The sequence below is a fragment of the Homalodisca vitripennis genome, chromosome 8 (genome assembly GCF_021130785.1).
Source record: "Homalodisca vitripennis isolate AUS2020 chromosome 8, UT_GWSS_2.1, whole genome shotgun sequence".
Classification (NCBI taxonomy): domain Eukaryota; kingdom Metazoa; phylum Arthropoda; class Insecta; order Hemiptera; family Cicadellidae; genus Homalodisca; species Homalodisca vitripennis.
Window position 1 is genome coordinate 14,027,521 of NC_060214.1, and position 20,283 is coordinate 14,047,803.

General features: G+C 34.3%; 3 protein-coding genes across 3 annotated transcripts; 2 read left to right on the plus strand and 1 right to left on the minus strand.

Moving 5' to 3' along the window:
- Positions 1 to 757: 757 nt before the first annotated feature.
- Positions 758 to 6,706, minus strand: LOC124368025. Its single transcript, XM_046825296.1, has 3 exons — positions 6,371 to 6,706; positions 2,621 to 2,767; positions 758 to 817 (listed from the first exon to the last, which is right to left on the minus strand). The coding sequence occupies exons 1-3, from the start codon at positions 6,599 to 6,601 to the stop codon at positions 758 to 760; spliced, it is 438 nt and encodes a 145-aa protein (XP_046681252.1). The 5' UTR covers positions 6,602 to 6,706.
- A 6,288-nt stretch (positions 6,707 to 12,994) lies between these two features.
- Positions 12,995 to 17,334, plus strand: LOC124367102 (sorting nexin-29-like). The gene is made up of 3 exons (XM_046823757.1): positions 12,995 to 13,434; positions 16,803 to 17,027; positions 17,214 to 17,334. The coding sequence occupies exons 2-3, from the start codon at positions 16,804 to 16,806 to the stop codon at positions 17,317 to 17,319; spliced, it is 330 nt and encodes a 109-aa protein (XP_046679713.1). The 5' UTR covers positions 12,995 to 13,434; position 16,803; the 3' UTR covers positions 17,320 to 17,334.
- Positions 17,335 to 17,366: 32 nt separating this feature from the next.
- On the plus strand, positions 17,367 to 19,285 carry LOC124367101 (sorting nexin-29-like). Its single transcript, XM_046823756.1, has 2 exons — positions 17,367 to 17,629; positions 19,085 to 19,285. The coding sequence occupies exons 1-2, from the start codon at positions 17,410 to 17,412 to the stop codon at positions 19,282 to 19,284; spliced, it is 420 nt and encodes a 139-aa protein (XP_046679712.1). The 5' UTR covers positions 17,367 to 17,409; the 3' UTR covers position 19,285.
- The last annotated feature ends 998 nt before the right edge of the window (positions 19,286 to 20,283 follow it).

The following is a 20,283-nucleotide window of genomic DNA, read 5'->3' on the forward strand; positions in this document are numbered from 1 at the left end:
GAAGGAAACATACACCAGTGTGATGATGGACTATTCATCTAATCCTTCATGAACATGGTAGGAGTACCACACCACGTATCGGAACAGGTTTTGCTGAGGAAAATTTAAATTTGATGCGTGCCGTAACTCTTCTCCTCCAACTTCCAACTACCATTCCTTGACCTTGAAAAATCGTTGAGCTTATGTGTGACCTTGAACATTTGAGTGAAATCTCTATCTTACCCTTGCAAAACGAACAAAAGCGTGACATAGACATCATTTCTAAAAGCTGCATTAAAAACGAAGTGTTTTTATCTTTCCCCACCGTCGCCCGTAAAAGAGGTAAACCACCTCACCCTTCGTAAGGTTGTAAGCATTAATGAAATAATAACAAATATGTCCAGCCTCTTTAAAAACTACGGTGCCAAAAACGCCACCACTCGTTATTTTGTCAATAACGAGTTTTCTGAACTGTCTTTAACGAACTGGTGGGTACAAGTTATTCAAATGTGTAAACAGAGACGGACAAAATGTTATTCATAGTTCTATCATTGCCTTTTAAAACTACATTTTAACTCATTTTCAATCATTTTGAGTTTTTGGGCTGTTTTGGTAAGTTTGTTTTGATAAAAAATGATGCTGAATAATAAAGTAAATATATATATTATATATGAGTACATATTTGGAAGTGTTCTAGCAAAGTAATTTACTCATTCTGAAATGTGTTATTTACCAAGGGCGAGAGTCCCAAATGATCACTCGGCTATTGGGCCCGCTGTCAGCTGATACTAGTAGAGAACCCGTCGAGTTTCTCGCCAAAGCAACTTATCTTGTTCAGCTGGAAACATAACACAATTTTAGCGGAAAACAGGATTTTGGACATTGTCATCGAAATGTGTTACAAAGATAGAACACTACATTTCGAAGGTTGGAATCTATCCTCGTCTTCAGGTGTAAAAATACTTTATACATCGATTTAAGTAAGCACAAATCGGTATATGATGGTTAACTCATCATGTAAAAAATGACAATAGATAAAATTGTAAGTAAAGAAATATCAAGAGTGTACCTGAGGTTAATATAGCTGTGTGAAGACTCACAAACTGCACAAACAACACGCTGTTCGCACCATACAAGGCGAGAGACTGACGGTCGATCAATTTCGGCTCATCCCGTAGTGGCACATATGAAGCAATAAACCGGTTGACTATGGCTGGAAAGGCAGACGCCCTCGGCCCTACGTTTTGTTCATCGTTTCAACGCCGTAGTGTTTAATCAAATGTTTTATCTGAAGTTTTATGATTATAGATTTTACAGAAATCGTAGCCGAGAAATGATTTTAGTACGGTACACAAAATAAAAGTGAACAAATCATATTTAAAAACTCAACAATCACGTATATTCTCGAAGCAAATACTTCCAAACAATCACAGGCATTAATTGCATATGCAATCCAACAGTAGGAGAATGCAAGAACTCAACTGATGCTATTAATTTAGCAAGTCATGCGGCATTACTAAGGTAGAAAGTACTAAGAAGATTAAACTCACCTAAATCCTCAAATTCAATTGATATCAGAAGGACTTGCTACAGTCGAAATTAGCTACAATAAACTAGTTTATAAATTGCTTGATGAAGGAATTCTATGTCTTAGTATGATCTATTTAAGAAATTAAACTAATTCATGTTATTTGGTTTGTAAGAGAATATGCACTGGTTCCAGTCAGAAAGCAGGATATGTGTAAGTCATTAGATTAAGTGACACATTAATTTGAATAGTGTGACCTCAAAAACAACGAAGCTACACTGAGTAGTCTAATTGAACTTGAATTTTGTTTTTTAAAAACAGTTTGAATTTAGTGCCGAATATGAACTTGACAACTTTATCAACAGTTTGAGCAACATCAATTTCCTTCTGTGTAGAAAAAGAAACGCTTCATTACATGAGAGTATGAACTAGCCATTTGATAGGGGATGCCCTAGCTTTATTTTGGAAATCGGAAGTGGTAACTGTCACATCTTGGTAAAACAAGATAGAAGTACAACACATAATGTAGAGCAATGGTTCAACGGTTTGATTCAATAAGGATGTTAAGTTCAGCTTCCTGTGACAATAAGGAAGTATAAACCCTGTGACAAAATTGACTCCTGGAATCTGGAATAAACATCCGTCTGAAGAGAACAGTCGGCGATGAAACTCAAAACGAACTCTTCACATCGTTTCGACATCAGAGATACATAGGCTACAAACAAATGTAATCCAGTTGAAATGATTTTCTCATTAGGAGCACAATTGATTAAAACATAGAAGTACGACACAGAACATAAGAAAATGCCAGCGTGGATTGAAGAAATACGTACATATTTTGAAGGAAAGATTAATTATATTTGTTGTGTAGGCCTAGATCTCTAATAATTGCCGTACAAAACCAAACAATGTGAAAATACATATCAAATCTCTATCTTGTACAATGACTATTCGACTTACACACAATAATTATTATTGCTAGCACTGCATTTGTGGCTTTTCTTTTAGATCAGTTTGATTCTTCCCTTGATCTCTGCATGCTGCTGTACAGACCGCTCATTGTTCCAGCCTTATAAACAGTGGGCTAACTATAAAGTTCAAAGGAATACTTACATGTCCTTGCATGAAGTGCATGGTATCCTCATGAAAGTTATACAGAACAGGGAACTGAGAGTTAGCAAACAGGATCAGAGATTTTTTGTCTGTGGAGAGGTTTAAAATCTGCACATCCGGGTTAAAACCAAAACACCACCTTGGCTCCTTAAACATGGAAATAAGTAACATTGTAAAAAACGCAGCAAATTGTGTTAAATCAGATATTATTCGAAAAATATACTCGTTGATGGTAAATATAAGTGATGAGCGTTCTAAAGCCTAAGTCTAATAGACTTGAACATTGAATTCCAAGACCTCAGTCTTCTAGCATTGATTATGGATCCTTCTGAGAAGATAAAATTTTCAATGCTATAAAGTCGTGCTCGTATGAAATCCCTCGACAGATGTACCACCTAGCGGTTATCGCTAGAAATACACGCTATTAGTAACCGGCGAGCAGCGCCAAGCGGAGTGTCGAAGAACTAATGCAGTGCGCGCAGTTTAGGATCCATAATCAAGGTAGAAGTACGACACATCACGTGTCGAGTAACAAACTTCTCTAAGGTTGTATTCAAATTTTCAAATCTGTAGTTCGTTCCATTCTCGAAATGTCCTGCGGACGGGTAGAAAGACGGACAATCGAACAGGAAATTTTACATTTCCTCCGGCAGGCAAATAAGAAACTATACTCAGCCTACTGAGTCATAGGCTTCAATGACGCCCAAGCCAAATTCCATGGTTCGACATACACCATCATACAACACATTCTTGCCTATGTAGAAATTAAATTTAACGCAAAATTTAAAATCAACAGAGTAAATCTTTCTCGAGAAATCTTTGCACATAATGCATTCCCATTTTTATTCATTGAATTAGGTTACATAGCAGTGTTCAAATAATAAAGGTTGCACTGAGCTACGGATGCTACTAAAAGAGTGCGCCGAAGCAAGTTTTAACATTGATTTTCTACTCTTTTTCGTTTTACTACATGAAAAGTCACACGTTGAAACCTTAAATGATGGATTCAGTTTGGTTACAAATTTATTTATTCTGTCTTTTCTTGTTGCCATCACGGTTATCCATTATCATAAGACCAAAGATAAAATATTCGCTAACGCTGTGTCAAATTCTATGGAGTGAGATACACCGTCATCCAACTCAGTGTTTCTAACACATACATGAAACATCAGGCAAACTTTCAAGTCTATTTGCCACTCCGTTATCGAGATTTCGTCCTGACAAACAGACAGACAGAAATGGATATTTTCCAGCCCAATTGTTAAAGCTCAACCAATTATAGGTATACTTAGCGTGCTGAAATACACTCAGGAACTATAAGGGTTAAGAACACGAAGTGGCTAGTTGACAACCTTTACATAAGTACAAAATTACGAGTGTAAATTAAGAAAGTCTTGTGAAAAAATGAAACAAGAATAACTTGCCATCAACGTTTTCCGGTTCAAGACGCGTTGAAAATTGCTAACTTAATGTAAATCTTAAAATATTTTGGCCAACGATTAATATATCAAAACATCTACTGAAGACGGATAAATTTGTTGTCCGATTGTTTAAGATTAGAAATGTGTTAGTAATTATTCTCAAAAAAGGAAATAGGATGTTTGTAGTTCAACTGTCCTCCTTATTCTGTTCGATAAGATCCTCGCATAGGCCAGCGGCCGATGAGGATGGGCAGAATAAGGCTTAAAAGGAGATCGTTAAAAAGATTCGATGTGGCTTAAGCCGGAAAACCTTTTGTTAGTCGTAGCATCAATCACGCAATCCTGAAAAATAAGAAAAATTTACGTTTCTCACCAGTGTTAGAGAATTTAGAATGCAAACTTTTTTCAATTTGGATTGCGTACTAATCTTACAATTTGGTCGTAAAAATCAAAGAAACAATTTTTCATTACAACGAGTAGGGTATTAAAAAAATCCTGCTTCTAACATTGAATTCGAGTAAACTGGACTGATAAAATATGTGCAAATAATATTACAATTTGGTATTTAGAATAATCGAAAATGAAGACGAATACTAAAATATGTCCAGTAATAAACTAAAATTTGGTTAATTTCTGTTATATCCCCATTTCTCAAAAGTTTTCAATTTACACCGAATGTAGCTTTCTAATAATACTCTCTTCCTCTGGTACAAGTAATATTATTGAATATTTCGTTAGCTCTGATCGAGCACACGCTCCAGATTTAGATCGTTAGGTAGAGAAAAAACACAATATTCATCTTGAAAAAGATCTGAAATCGGAGGCCTTACCATCGACGCGTCCTAAATGGATTATCAACAAATTCCTTATTTTGAATAATATGCTGCGTTGAAAAAAATAAAAGACGGTGACGTCTGCTGTTGGTCTCTATAGTATTAGCAAATAAGGATTGGGCCTAAAGAGCAAGTTAGTCGCCTCGCTCGTATGTACCCCACACTCACGAACGCGGAGGGTCAAGGCCAGTCCGGCACAGTTTTCCTCCTCAAGTTATTCTTATTCAATACCATCTTATACTCATAAGTAAACAATGATTTGTGACAATTTCAGTGTATTATACATTTTTGGTGTCATTTTTTCTTCTTGTAATTTTTACTATTCACGCATAGTAATCATTGTAAGATGACATTACAAATAAGTCAAATCTGAATTTGATTGGGTAAGAGTATTAGGTGACTAACAGAGTAAAAATGCTTCCGGGTTCTAATCCTCTGCACTATAATGTGAGTGGGGTCTGAGTCTCTGAGGGTGCGAATCTACCTGGTTCCAGCTCCAATCACTATATTCTAATACTATAAGGCAAACAAACAAAGAGCTTATTAATAGTATTGCCTTGATGTTTAATTATCTAATAAATGATCGCGCTATGATCTGATAAGCAGGATACCTAAATTTTCCTAGTTTGTTTAGATTAATTTTATCCGTTGGGTTCAGTATAGGTGGAGGAGAACTCGGTCTAGAGCCAGACTACAGCTAGTTGTGCAATATTGCACTATCTAGTAGAATGAAGATTACAAAACGAAGCCTGTCACTCAACGTATTGAAAATTCACATTTGCCTGTACGCTTCCATAAAATTTACAAATCTATTGAGTATAGACTTAAAATCTTGCGTTAATTCATTTCTGTGTTCGATGATGGCACACGTCCCTTCATGGGATTTGTCTTAGCGTTAGTTTAGCCTAACTTTCAGCAGGGGTTTCCAATGAATGAGCAACAGACTTGAAATTTTGTATATTTTTCTGCTACTCACATATTGTCTGTTTTCCATATGATATCTCGAGAACTAAATGTGATGTGGAATTGAAATTTTAAATGATGCTTCATGTATACTTAGACAACACCAAGTTGGATGATCTAGTAAGTTCCTTCGTGGAAATAGGCTGAGGTACAACTCTTCGCAGGATATCTCAAGAATGGATTGAGCTGTAAAGTTATGTTACGTTTATTGTATTCAAACAGAGTACAAGGTAACAGTTGTCCTCATAGTATGGTAACAGGTAACTCTGTAAACAGGGGAATTGAGTAGACACTAGACAGTGGGATGAACCATACCACACCAAGATGTTATTGAGCTAACGACCATGGCTTTGAAACTTAACGAACCCTGTTATGTAACACAATGATCTGGCGTATTCCTGGTCAATAAGTAAATCCATCACATTATACATCACAAATTACATTATTAAAAGCTCAGCGATTTAGTACTAAGCAAACAATCAACACCCCCTACCTTAAATGTTATTTCGTAATATATTTTTAGACATACTTACGAATGGGCTATTAACGTGAGATACTTCATCATGGGATATAAGTGTTTCACTTGATCCAAAATGATCACTTACTGATTTTAAAGTTCTTGTTTCAGTTGGGCCAACAGGCGTCAATGTAGTACCGCTACCAAATATGTCCGATTGCAAGAGTACTTGCTCCACCTTAGCTTTGGTATCTAAGAATGGCCTGTTTTTAAAATTCTTGATTGGCAAACTTAGTTCTTTAGCCATAACACTTATTCCTTCAATTTTATGTTTGATAGCGATTTTATCACTACTTTTCCCAGCAGCTAAACCTCGATCCTCTTTGGTTTTCCCCTTCAATCTTTCCCTAAGAGCCGGGAAAGCGACAAATTTAACTGAACTGAACCTATATTTGATGAAATTACCTTCAACTCTCTATCTATTGCAATTTCCTGTGGTTCTATTCCAATTTTGGAAAGTACTTCATCTAAAATTGACAACACAATTTCTATCTTACGGTGTTCACTGTTCATTTTCTCGGCCTCTACTGGTATCACTGACCTTACAGACAGCCTTCCCTCGAAGTTCAGATAATACCTCATATTTCCTCTCATTGCTGTTTGTGAAATTAAAGATGGTGTTTCAAGCTTCCTTTTGGAATTCTCGTCTAAGAAAGTGATGTGTCTCAAATCACCTGAGTGTTGAACAAGGTCTTTCTTAGACCCATGGGCTTTAATGCCATCTAAACGCTTTTTGTGACCATGTTTGTTAATATTCAAATCTTCCGATTTTACTCTTGACAGTTTTACCCTTCCATAGTCTTTGATACCTCTGTCATCATCTGTCTGTACAACGTACGTGAAGATGTCTTTATTCTCCGAAATCTTATCTCCGGCCTCTGATGTACTGTCTACACTTTTTTGACTTAAATCAGCATCTGAAGGAAATATTCTCGACTTCCTTATTCGAACTAATATTGTATCAACGTTGGTATCAGATTTTGTTGACATTTTCAGTATTTAAGTTAAATAGTTTTATTCGTTTTGTGCATATAAGATAGCTAACCTTGCTAATAGGACATTAATTGTAGTTAGTAATAATAGTAAGGTAGTTGGATATAACATATGGCTGAAAAAATATAACTGGTCTAAGTTACAATAGGTTTTAAGGTGAATTAAATGTCTCTATACAGCACATGTTAATTATTTTCAGATATTTAGACATGTTTTTTTTCGGAAATCATGAACCAAACGTATTTACCTTTTTTAATGTGTTTATAATTAACTTTTGTTTTTCGCTCTATATAATCAATAAACATATTGTTGCTTTAAAACAATTTTACATTGCATTTGCAAACGTCAATAAATAAAGCTAAAACGCTTGCAGTTTATATTCCAACATTCATTCATTGCGCGCATACTTACAGTAACTTACATTCTCTCTCATACATGGCTTTAATATTGGTACTTAGTTACGAAAATTAGAGGTCCCAACGGCGTAACATGAACCCATCTACACTTCAAACACTAAAAGATCCTTTAATCGAGCTTTAAAAAGTGTTGGATTGTTGACATTTTTTATGCTCTCAGGGAGATTATTAATTAATCTCACACTAGCTTCCGAAAGAAGTTGTTCAAATGCCAGTGTTCTATGATGTTGCATCATGTAGCTGTCCCCACCTCTAGTATCATACCTGTGGACTTCTCTGCCCCGCACTAACTCACATCGGAATCGGCAATACAGAGCTACATCTAACATGTAAAGGCAAGATAAACTAAAAAAACCATGCTTCCTGAAAGCATCGTGGTACGTTTCTCTTCGTTTTAATTTGCACATTATTCTAATTACTTTCTTCTGAAGCCTGAAAACTCTGTTGAATCTGATCCAGGCACACCCACCCTAAAGACGTAGGTTAATGGGACTATAAAAGGCTAAAGTACGCTATTTTTAGAACGTCAAAAGATAAAACTTGTGCCAAATTACTCACGGAAACAACGCCTGAAGCAATCCTTGCACATACATGTTCGGTCCAAGTTAATACTCTGTCGAGGCATGATTCTGATTTTCACAACAGAGTGGCATGGTGAACACAATCAAAAGCATTCGAAAGATCGAGAAATATACTAATTGAGTGCTTCCTGCCTTCTAAACCTCCTATGACTGTATCCAAAAGGTGTGTGATGGAATGAATTGTTGACACGTTTTTTCGAAATCCAAATTGGTTTGAAAACAAAACGTCAAACCTATTGAGGAAATCCATGAGTGTTTCGAAAATGTTCTTCAAATACTTCTCTCAAAACTGGCAGAATTTAAATATGACAATAGTTGCTTGCGAGGCAAAGATTGTCCTTCATTAAAATTTGAATCATTTGGCTGTTTTTAGCTGAGCTGAAAACACTCCTATTTCAACGGACATGTTAACCAGTCTTGTCAGTGTTTTTAAAATGTACTTTAGGCAACAATTGCCATCTCACCTCGTTCTCGCTAGCAGGAGAAAGCACCATAGACAATACTGGCCCATTTACAGGTTCCAAACCAGACTGACTGCCGCTAAAAGGGAGGTTCGGCACTGCGGTTGCAACAATATTACTAATCTCCATGGCCACTTCTTGTTGGGTTTGTAAAAGTTCATCACCAATTTTAATGTTTATTGGTTTTGAATATTTGGAAAAAATCTGGTTTTAAATGTGAGTTAATAATAAACCCTGGATTTGTTGTCTGCTCTCTTCTGTCTACTTTCAATGGCATAGGCTTTAGCTGCTTTTATGACTTTCCTGTAAAATTATCATATAACTTTTGAAAAAGTTTTAAACCGCTCATCTTGTCGAGATTTCCCAAAATATGGAGTAGTAAAACTGTAATTTTTTTCTCTTGATTTTAGAATGCCCTGGGTAACCCATTGATTTAAAAAAATATGTTTCCTTGGGCATTTTGATTGGAAAAGTGGCGTCAAGATATGTGGTTATAGAATAATTGAGTTCGTTGAATGTCTCATTTAGGGATTTTAAACTGCTTAAGAAAGTCCAGGATTCTTTTGAAAAAGACTGACAGAGACGATCAACATTTCTGGGATGTAGAGACTGTTTGAGTGTATTTATTTTTATGTTCGGGTTCCGGCCTCATTCCGCGCATGGTAACGTCCTGCGAAAAATGGCCAGAGATGGCGGTGTCCAATACAGAGACCACAGCAGTTGAAATGTTTGTGATGACATTGCCAATGACTGTACTTGATTTAGCGGTCACTCTGGTGGGTAAGTTGACAGCCCACTCCAATCCGAAGGAATTTAACACGTCTCGAAGCCGCTGGGTCATATGGGAGGTGTGGTTTAAGACATTGATACTAAAATCGCCAATTAAAATTAAGTGCTTGGATTTTGGTTTAAAACGGGACAAAATGATTCGAGTTTCTAAAAAAAATGTAAAGCTGCAACCTCTGGGATCTATACAATACAACTATGTTTATCTTTTCTGAGAATTTTAGGGAAACACTTGCGCCATGCACTAATTTCAAAGTCCAAGTCAGAACTATAGTTTGCTTTAAAATGTTCGATTTAAAAAAAAAGTTTTACAAAAATGGTCTCACCTCACCCTCTGAATAGATTAGGATGAAAAGAGTTTACTAATTGATAATTGTTTGTTCTAAACTGAGAAATTGAATTAATGTTAAAACTTTGTTCGGAAACAATAAAAACATCAGGATTCAATTCCTTACATGACGATGACAGTTCACTCACTTTATTCGTAGCGACCTGGGCATTTTGATGTACTCCAGGAAACTTATTCAAATTAAATTTAAGGTTTGTTTGTTTTGAACAATGCCAATTTGTGTTGTGGTTTACCGATACTGAAACCGAGATACGTCTACTGAGACTTTTAATAAAACATGTGGTCTTTGTACAGCCAGTTTATCTTCGTTGTTAATTTTTACTGGGTACGCAAATGAGTCTGTACCGAGGTACACAAGTAGGGAGTTTTCAAATGGAGGTCCAAAAAACGGACGAGAGCTCACTGGAGAAAAGGGGCCCGGCTGCATTAGTCAGTACAGTAACAGGAGGCTTAAGATGGCGTTCAGCAGGCACAGGAGGATCATTACAAGGTTCAGTTGCAGAAAGATGGCCAGCAGCAGAAGATCGAGTCCTGCATTGTGTTGAGGCCCGACAGTGGTCACGTATCCGGTGGCTTCAGAAGATGATTATTAAATATATTATGAAAGAATAAAAAAATAAATAATCTGAATTATGAAACTTACATTAGAAATTTGAAATTTAATGAAACAAATAAGATAAAAAAACTGCATGGTTATGTCACTTTTAGTTTCTGAGAAAAATTATCCTTTGTATTAAAAAATGTTTTTCTTAAATGCCCAATAAAATTAGTAAATACATCAATTCGGTCTTTATCTTCTTTTAGCGTATTCCAATTCTATGAAGTGTTGTTTTCCTCTAGCCTATAGTAGTATATTCCTCTTGTTGAAAAATTTCGAAAGTGAAGGAGTTATTATTCTGAATGGGGTCACCTGTTGTAGTGGTACGTACGTCTGATGGGGATGTTAGACTGAGAGTCGATTTCAAATTAACTCTTAATTCTCAAATGATTGATTCATACTATCCAATTCAAAGAATTGAAGTTTTTTTATGAAATGAAGAGAGGAAGTACTATTGTAACCTTAATTTTAACAAAGCGTATCCATACTTGGAGGTCGATAATAGCATTACAATGTTGCAAACATTATCTACACTTAGGGAATTTACTTAATGAATCGACTTGCATTTGGTATTAAAAGTGTCACAAATGAATTCCAAAACTTCGTGGATGGTGTTATTTTAGATCTGGAAGGGACAGGTGCATCTTTTGGTACCATAACAATCCAAGGGTTAACATTACAAGAGTGCAAGAACAGATTCATAAAAGTGTTTGTGGCAAATGAGGGAATCAAATCTTAATTTGAATCTCGAGAAATGTTAGTTATTGAACAAGAGATAAGTTAAATTTGCCATGTAATTAGTGCTGATAGTCTGAACAAATCTCCAGTTAAGATTAAATCTATAACAGAAGCTACTCGCCCGAGAAATATCGAGGAGCTTAGGATCTTTCTTAGTCTTACAGCGTACTACTCAAAGTTTATTCCTAATGCATCTACACTCATACAGTATTTAAGGTAACTTTTAAAGAAGGACTCCAAGTTCAAATCGAATGTACATTGTAAAATTGCATTCAACAGTGTGAAACAAGAAATATGAAATGATAAGGTGCTTGTTCAATTTGCTCCAATCTTCCCCTAACTCCGGTTACAGATGCAAGTCTAGTTGAATTATCTGGAGTGTTATCACACATCTTAGACAGAAACAGAACATCCTATTGCATTTATATCAAGATCACTGTCGTCAGCTGAAAGGGGCTATTCACAGTTGGACATGAAAGCTACGGCCATTTTCTGGTCATTTCAAAAGTTTTTACCACTATTTGTTTAGGAGGAAGTTAACACTTGCTGTAGATAAAAAACCATTACAATCCATTTTCACCCAAACAATTGGCTCTCCCAGGAACAACTACTTGTTTACTGATCGTTATGTGACATTCCTAAATGGTTTCAATTAAGCAATTGTACACAGACGGCCAGATAATCACAAAAATACTGACTGTTTTTTCTACATCATTTAGTTAGCAAATATGACAAGATCAACGAAGAACCCCTTATGAATTAACAGACTATCAATGCTATTTCAACGAGAACAAATTACCCATGTACGATTTACAGGCGAGGATCCAACTCTACCACGTGCCAATATGAAATTTGCTATATGGTAAGTTCGGTGGTGTTGGCAAATACTTCTGAGTGTAGAACGACTAAGAGAGGAGCCCTAAAGACCGTAGACTAAAAAATAAAATATGGTCAAATGGTAGCGTAGTCTTATTCCTGTTTACAAGTTTGAGGTTGAGTGTAAGGACAGCCGTACGCCTGCGTGTTTAAATATATATTTATTTTAATAACAGTGATTTTTTTTCTGTTAATAAGTATTCTAGCCATTGGAACTATATAAAACCACATATATATCAGAGAAAGGCACTATCTGCTTTATATATACAAAACTGTAGCCCGACATATTCAATACCTACATTTTTGAGCATACCTTGTTATAAAAACATAGCTATCGAATACGCATGCATTCGGAAAACTTATTACATATTATTTACAGGATCTGTTGCCTCCGAGATTTTGTGAGTTTTTTGAAAGCAAAATGTTTGTAATTTGTGTGTGTGTGTGTGTGTATGTGTGTGTGTGTGTTAAACTAACTTGTAAGAAGAGTATTTGAAAAATATATATTCAGAACTATTACAATAAATAGATTGTTATGGAAGCTAAACTGCAGCACTCATATTGAATAATTAGTTCTTATCCTCCCCTCGTAATAGAAACAAGTCAACATATATCAACTATTCTATCAGAGAATAAAAAAAAATAGTTTTTCGTTTGACAAATTATTTTACAACTGTCCATGCCTAAAAAATTATATATTATAATATTTATTATCATTATAATACATATAAAAACCAGCAACACTTTGTATTTAACGATCGTGAATCAGCTGTTTTGAATACATAATCCGTTATTTTCCGAGAAATGAAGAATCATATGGTTTTTATGTAGAAGTCCACAGAGCAGAGGCTGCAGTGAAATTGTTGATTGTTGATTTCTTTATTGTATCTTTTGGTACTTCGTAGTAAGCTCAGTTGTTTTCTAATTAAACTTGTTTTAGATATGGACAGTTATAAAATAATTTAATCAAATGAAAAACTAGTTTTTTATTCTCTGATAGAATAGTTAATGTATGTGGACTTGTTTCTATTACGTGAGAATAAGGACTACTAATTTAATATTAGTGCTGCTGTTTAGCTTTCATAACAATCTGTTGTAATAGTTTAAAGGTTTTGATTGAGAAAATAACTGTAATATTCCAGTGATATATCAGGCAGATATAAGTTGCTGATGTTAAGTTTTTATGATTCTTTTCATTAATACTTGTAATTCATGAGTAATACTTTTCAGTGATATTAAATAATGCTCTGAGGGAGCCAAGGCCTGCTCAGTCTTCTATAAGGTAAGATAATACAGACCTAGCCTATGATTAATGTTACATAAAGTAGGTATTATTTTTTATTTACAAATTTAAAGTCAAATTTAAAACCCTTATTTTCTCTAGAGTAGACTTCAATACAGATGCCCCTGAGCAATTAATTCTATGGTAACTCAACAGGCAGAGTGGCAAAATTTGAGTTTCGCATTACTAATCTATTGCGATTGTCCTCCTGAATAAACCAATATAAGGATTCAAGGGATGGAAAAGTAGTTCCATTTTCAATGGTTTATACTTTAACCATAACCAAAACTGTAGCTTATTTTTGATTATTTTTTGCCTATGTTACCATTTTAAAATTATCATATTTCCATGTTGTGTTCGCATGTTAAGTTAAATTAATGTCTTGCACTGGGTTGCACGTTTTGTTTTTTTTTTTTTACATTGCTATTAGGGTCTACTTAACTTTTTAACTTAATATTTACTTTAAAAAAACACTTTTTAACTTAGTACCTATTGCTTTTAGCTATCGCTTTGATTCAACGGTATTATGCCCGTGATTTAACTATGAGTTTACTGCACGATTGATTACCATTGTTTATATGTACTGTAATGTATATATATTTGAATGTAATTCTTGATCTGTTTTAACTTGCAAATTGTAATTGCATCATATTGTGACGATATCCATTGCCTGTAAATTTTTAAAGATCAATAAAGATATCTATCTATCCATCTAATTTTCTAAATTTAATTTTTGTCATTTTTATACCCTAAAACTTTATATTGATCAGCAGTATAATAAGAGGCCACCTCCACAATAGAATCATAGTATATCCTTAAAAACAGTAAAAAGTAACTAAATGTTAAACTGTTTTGTTTGTTACATTTTATAGATACACAACATAAGACAGTTTTTTATATAATGTAATTTGTGTCAACATTTTTGTCTCTATAGTTTAGTAGATAATCATAAATATGATTCTATTGTGGTGGTGGCCTCTTATTATACTGTAACCTTATATTGTTTTGTTCAGTAGGACTATAGTAATAGGTTAATAACCTGAATCTCGTTTCCGGTGTAGATAAAAATAATGCATACAAATTGAATGAAACGTTCAACAAACCAATAAATAGTGTAAAAAACAAAACAAGTGTAATAAATGAGCAAAACTAATATAACCATAAACCTTCTTATTTACTTTTATACTACTTGGTAACGTCCAATCACATAAAAATATCTTTTGATTTAAAAATAAAACATGAGTACTCAAAGAACTTATACTCTCACTCTGAAAAAACACGATGACCAAGTAAAAAGGAATAAATTAATTTCCTAATATTTTAACTTCTCACATAATCCGCAATCAAACACCTAAATATTTTTAAAAACTAAATAACTGTGTTACAGTTAACGCACCACGATTGAGTAATAAAGATCATTGTTGTTGAAGATCCACTGAAGGATACTGCACGTTACTATTGATGTTGCTTAACTAAGCTGTTCTAACCACAGAACACTTAGATAAGCTATTGGGAGTAGATTATGTTGAAAATCATAGTTAACAAGAAGCACAGTACACCAATATAACCACAAATTTACATTGAAATTATTGAATAACAAAATCTGATTTGTGATTTCCATCCCCTGTAACCATATATACATTGTTCGTTGAAAAGTACCGACAGGGAATGCCTTTCGCCATTAATGCAGACTTTGGTAGTACCTTCCCATATTAGTGGCAGAAAAAGAAAAACATACCTCAAATTGGTACCTAAATTCAAGCTCATAAAAGGTTAAATTACCTACACCACATGATAACAAATAGGTTAGTAGATGGGGAATGGACTATTTTGCTTTATTTGATGTTTTTGAAACAGTTTTGGGTAGGGTACGTTAAGCGGGCCCGGTTTTTTTATATCGAAGAATGTAATCATCGATACCTAATATTCGCTTCTCAAATCCTAAACTATCAATCGATATAAAAGTATCTATAGTCCTCAATAACAAACATTATGTTTTAAATTAAAAATGTGAATTTAATATTAACAGTGATCAAACCAATTATTATAACAAAAATTAAGAAAACTGAAGACGACCATATTTGCTCCTCTTGTAGTTACATTTGTTTCTTTCCCACAAGTTTCACATAATGGGTCTTTCGGTACGAGTCCTACATGTTGAAACCACGAAAAACTTGTCTTATAATCTTTCAAAGCAATGTCGTGTAGTTTTCTAAAATTGACTGCCATGTTAATAATCAAAATGTTACTTATGTAAGATTGAAATATTACCTTACGTGTATTATTTGAAAGTGTTTCCAGCTGTTGATATAGATTATTTACGTTAATTATTGTTCAAAATAATTTAATTAGTATCGATTGATTATATCGATGGTTATGATTAAGTAATATAGTTTGCCAGTTTCGATATAAAAAACCGGATCCACTTATCGTACCCTACCCACAGTTTTTTTAAGTTATTTCGTTTTTCTCTACTTATTACCATATATATTAAGTAGTCATAATATTATTAAGTATTCATGTCAAATTTAAAACAGTTAGTAGTTTTTTGCTTGACAGAAGCACAAACATTCACACAATGACATTTACAGTTCGTTGAATGTTCGAAAAGAACACATGTCTGTATTACGACATGTGTTATGTCTGACTACCTGTTTTGCTATCTTCATTCGTACCCTCATTATTCGTTCTTAGAAAGTAAATTTGATACTAAACAATTTATGTCCATGCTCTCCAATCTTTCTTCTCTATATCATCCTGTTTCCTTGGTTTAGTCTTGGAATTGTACAAATTTGTATATGTACCTAATCAGTATCATATCCTATATCAGTGCAAAATAGACTCACTGGCATCTCAATGGTTTTCATGGTCCTCAAAAAATGCTTTGTATTTCATTTGCAATGTTTGTGCTGTTTGTAAGTCTTTAGCAATTATGTCAGTTTTTATATCAAAACAAAATTGCCATAATGTTTTTGTTTGTGAACATCTTACTGTGAAATATTTCAACAGCCATTTGTTATTGTTTATTAATTGAATGTATTAAGGACCTGAGGGTCAGGAAACTAACAGTAAAAAAAGTTTACCTACATAAAAACTTTAATTTTTTAGGGCAGATAAATAAAAATATTGTTGAGAAATAACATACCAAAGTAATTCCATATCTTGGTTTTTCCAATTACTGAATTTAAACATTTTTTCAGAATTTCTTTTTTAGCAGACCCGTTTTATACTCAGATTATTATATAAATTTGTAATAAGTCATTTGTATTTGGGTCGGAATCAACAAGATAATGGGGATGACATTAAGGTCATGGTTATTGTTGATTGTATGTACCACCGTAGATAATTGATTTTATGAATTGTTCTAGAATGCTTCCTGTTCAAGTCATATCTACAGGAGTGGACGCGTGCAAAATCTTGCAGGCTGACTTGCTTCACTCCGTGAAACTCTGTCAGATTCGCTTCGGAGGCAGGACTGAGTTAGCAACAGAACTAGACCCCCACGTGGTAGATGTCTGCAACAGGATTGAAGCAGTGTTGAGTCATGGTTTAAGAACGAAGGCATTACCAAAAAAGAATCATTCCACTATCAAGTAAGAATGTAATAAAATACTGTAACATAAAGTCCTGTTAGTTTAAAATATGTTTTGAATATATTGGTTTATTCAATTTAAAAAATTTCAAGGTACGGTGGACATTAAAAAATATAGTTGATATTGATAAGCGTAAAACTTTGGGTTGTTCAAACCAGGATCGTAATGTGAGCTGATTATTTGCAGGCAAGTGACGGAGTTGGTATTGGGTGGTAACGGGCAGGAACCTGCAGTGGTGTTTTGGCATTTTGTTCGTGACTTCTTGACCAAACACGAGCGGGGACCGATATGAACAGTTTTTGAAGCAGATCTATACAGACAGTGGAAGAGGGAGAGAGCGTGGCTGCGATCGGCACTTAATGAAAAGTCGCTCGAACGCTACATGCTGTGTCTGATCGATGCTGCACCAGAGCATATCTCCGTGTACTACGAGGACTGGGCGTTCCTGCGAGACCAGGAGCTCAGCAATGTGTTGCCGCAGGCTGCGGCCGGTCTGGCATCTATACTCTTCGCGATCAATATCTGCCGGGCAGAGCTCAACCAAGATGGTGGCAGTGGAATTCCACCAGAGCCTGTGATACCAGCTCCTATCTCAATACCAGGTAGGGTTAGTTGCTTGATCTCAATCACTGATATCAATTTTGTTTTAGTGCTTCAAAAATATTTTTATAAGAGGGAACTACTACCTTAAGAACTATTTCATAAGTCCCGTATTCATTTACTCAGTTTTAACTTCCACAACTTGAGCCAAGACAAGAATATCAAACCATCTAGAACAGGACCTACATTGGTAAATGTTTCAAACTTTAAACAACATGATTTTTTTTTTAAAGAGTGAATCTTTTTGAGGTCGGATTTGTGGCATTACTCTAGTAATAAAGATCTTTAATTTTGATTTACTACTCGACCTATGCTCTCATTTAAGATTCCACTCTGACTCCTTGCGGGCGATCCCCCTGACATGACAAAAATATGGTAGTTACTTCAAAAAGTAGATTTACAGGTTTATGATGTACCAAGTTTTATTGCTTTACCTGCAATCGTTCGGTAATTATCAAGCCCTATCTTATGTAATAGTCATCCATCCGAAATATGTACGGTATATATGCTTTTAGTTATATTCTGTCAGTTTTAAACTATCTATTATAGTAACCCATTTACTGTTATAAATGTATAATTTTATATAGAGGCCATTTTTCCTGATTTCCAAGAGCACTTTTTAAAAATATAAAAGAATACTTAACAGTATTTGATTATACATGCCCGTTTATCGTTATTCTATAAAAGATAATAATTTTTGGAAAAGTATATTTTATGTTAAAAATATTTGTAATCATTTCGTTGTTTTCTTTTGATTGTAATCCTGTTAACATGGATTGGACACAGCACTAATGTGAATAGAGTAAGACTGTCCAACTAGTAAGCATAGCATCAGAAAATGGCTTTTAATTTCAACAAAAAAGTTCTTTGCATTAGAAAAATTAAGTTTTTATATAGAAAAAGATATTAGTTTATTGAAAACTGGATCCGTAAGTCTTATGCTAGAAGTTGTGGTGTCTGTCTAAAAAATTATGTCTAAATCACATCTGTTCATCAAACATGGCTATTTAAGGGTATTTTATTGACTACTGCTGTAGCCAGGTGATTATCAGCTGTTTTTTACTGTCGATAACTTGATGTCTTTTGGTTATTCGAACAGCTGTGTTTTTGGTTCAAATTTTTAACATTAACATAATGCTGATGACTAAATTTTCAATAATGATTAACAGGAAGATCCTTGTCTTTGGTATAATTCCAAATTGAATATTGGTCCACTTGCAACCTATGTTGTAGCTTTAGTTTGTTTTCTTTCCAGTTAACCTCAAATTATTGTACTTTAATGAATGAATTATTTAAAATTATGAGTTCAATCAATAACAACAGAGACATTAAACGGAATAAATGAAGGTAGAAAATGCATAATTAGTTAGGTATCGGTCTAATATTGAGTATTGTATACATTTTTAATAATATATCACGTATGGAAAAATGTCAAATGATTCGTTAAATGATTGCAGGAGACAAAAGTAAAAGTCGGAGAAGGAGGGTGGCTGGGAACATCATCTCTTTTGATGAAGATGACATCGCGGGACGGTTGGAAGAGTTCAGTGGCAATGTTGGCAGGTCTTCCTCTTCAACTCAAAACACCTCCCCAACAGAGGTAAAGTTGCATACCCACGAGGTGGCTGAGTTGTTTACTTATTGTACTGATAAATGAAGGGTCTATATTCCCGTATTTGGAAAAATGTTGGGCTGGGTAAATTGAAAGGTTTTAAAAAAACATGAATGCATAAAAATTGATTTAGTTATAGTGAAAATCCTGTTATAACGTTTCCTGCATATGATGTTTTCTTGCTTATAATGTTAATATTACATTTCACCAAAAACATAGTCTAGTTAAGGTTTCCTGCTTTGTAGTGTTTTCTCACTTGGTCCAGTACGTGTTTGAATACGTTTTTATCACTTACAATGTATTATCCTTGCAAATGTCTCTTGCACTGTTTTCGGCTTATTTTTTTGGATACTGGAAGCAAAGTTTGTGGTGGTGGCAGCATTGCATCAGTTAAACCACCACTACCTCACCCGGCCACCAGTGTGTTATTTCTACTTCTCTAATGCAAGGTGTAAAAAAAATACATATATGTGTTTACAGAGAAAATACTAATACAGTAGCTTACATCCATGCATAAACGCAATGTGCAAACATTAATATAAATGATACAATTGAAAGTAAAATGTTGTTTTCAAAACATATAACTCCTTAATTCGGTTTCACTATCTACGTTTTCATGCACAAAGTGCAACAAAAAATGGGCTTTTGCAATCAATAATGTATGAACTGTATATTAACTGTCAAACGCAAATGGATGCAGCAGATTCACTATAATACTTGTAAGTAGAAAATAAAATTTGCAAGTAAAATATTATTTTAAAACTATTGTTATTTGTGAATTTGGTTATCTACGGTTTATACACTAAGTACAAGAAAAACGTGTTTTAGCAAATGGTAATTTGTATACTGCTGATCAGGTTTCATCCATAAATAAACACAGCTGACTCACAGTGATGCGTGAATATAAATATTGAAATTATGAACAACAAAGTATTGTATTAAAAACTAAAATAAAATTATTGATTAGATTATCTCTCTAAGGTTATTCAAACGCAGAGAATGAAAAAAAAAACATGTTTCAGAGATCAGTATTTTATGTACTGC

Bases quoted from the DNA above. Each gene is read 5' to 3' on its own strand.
- LOC124367101 (XM_046823756.1), top strand. From the start codon at position 17,410: ATGCTGTGTCTGATCGATGCTGCACCAGAGCATATCTCCGTGTACTAC. The intron at 17,630-19,084 runs GTAGGGTTAGTT...AAATGATTGCAG, and splicing joins AGCTCCTATCTCAATACCAG to GAGACAAAAGTAAAAGTCGG.
- LOC124368025 (XM_046825296.1), bottom strand. From the start codon at position 6,601: ATGGCTAAAGAACTAAGTTTGCCAATCAAGAATTTTAAAAACAGGCCA. The intron at 2,768-6,370 runs GTAAGTATGTCT...TCCATGTTTAAG, and splicing joins CTCACGTTAATAGCCCATTC to GAGCCAAGGTGGTGTTTTGG. The intron at 818-2,620 runs GTAAGTATTCCT...TTATGTTTCCAG, and splicing joins TGCACTTCATGCAAGGACAT to CTGAACAAGATAAGTTGCTT.
- LOC124367102 (XM_046823757.1), top strand. From the start codon at position 16,804: ATGCTTCCTGTTCAAGTCATATCTACAGGAGTGGACGCGTGCAAAATC. The intron at 17,028-17,213 runs GTAAGAATGTAA...GATTATTTGCAG, and splicing joins AAGAATCATTCCACTATCAA to GCAAGTGACGGAGTTGGTAT.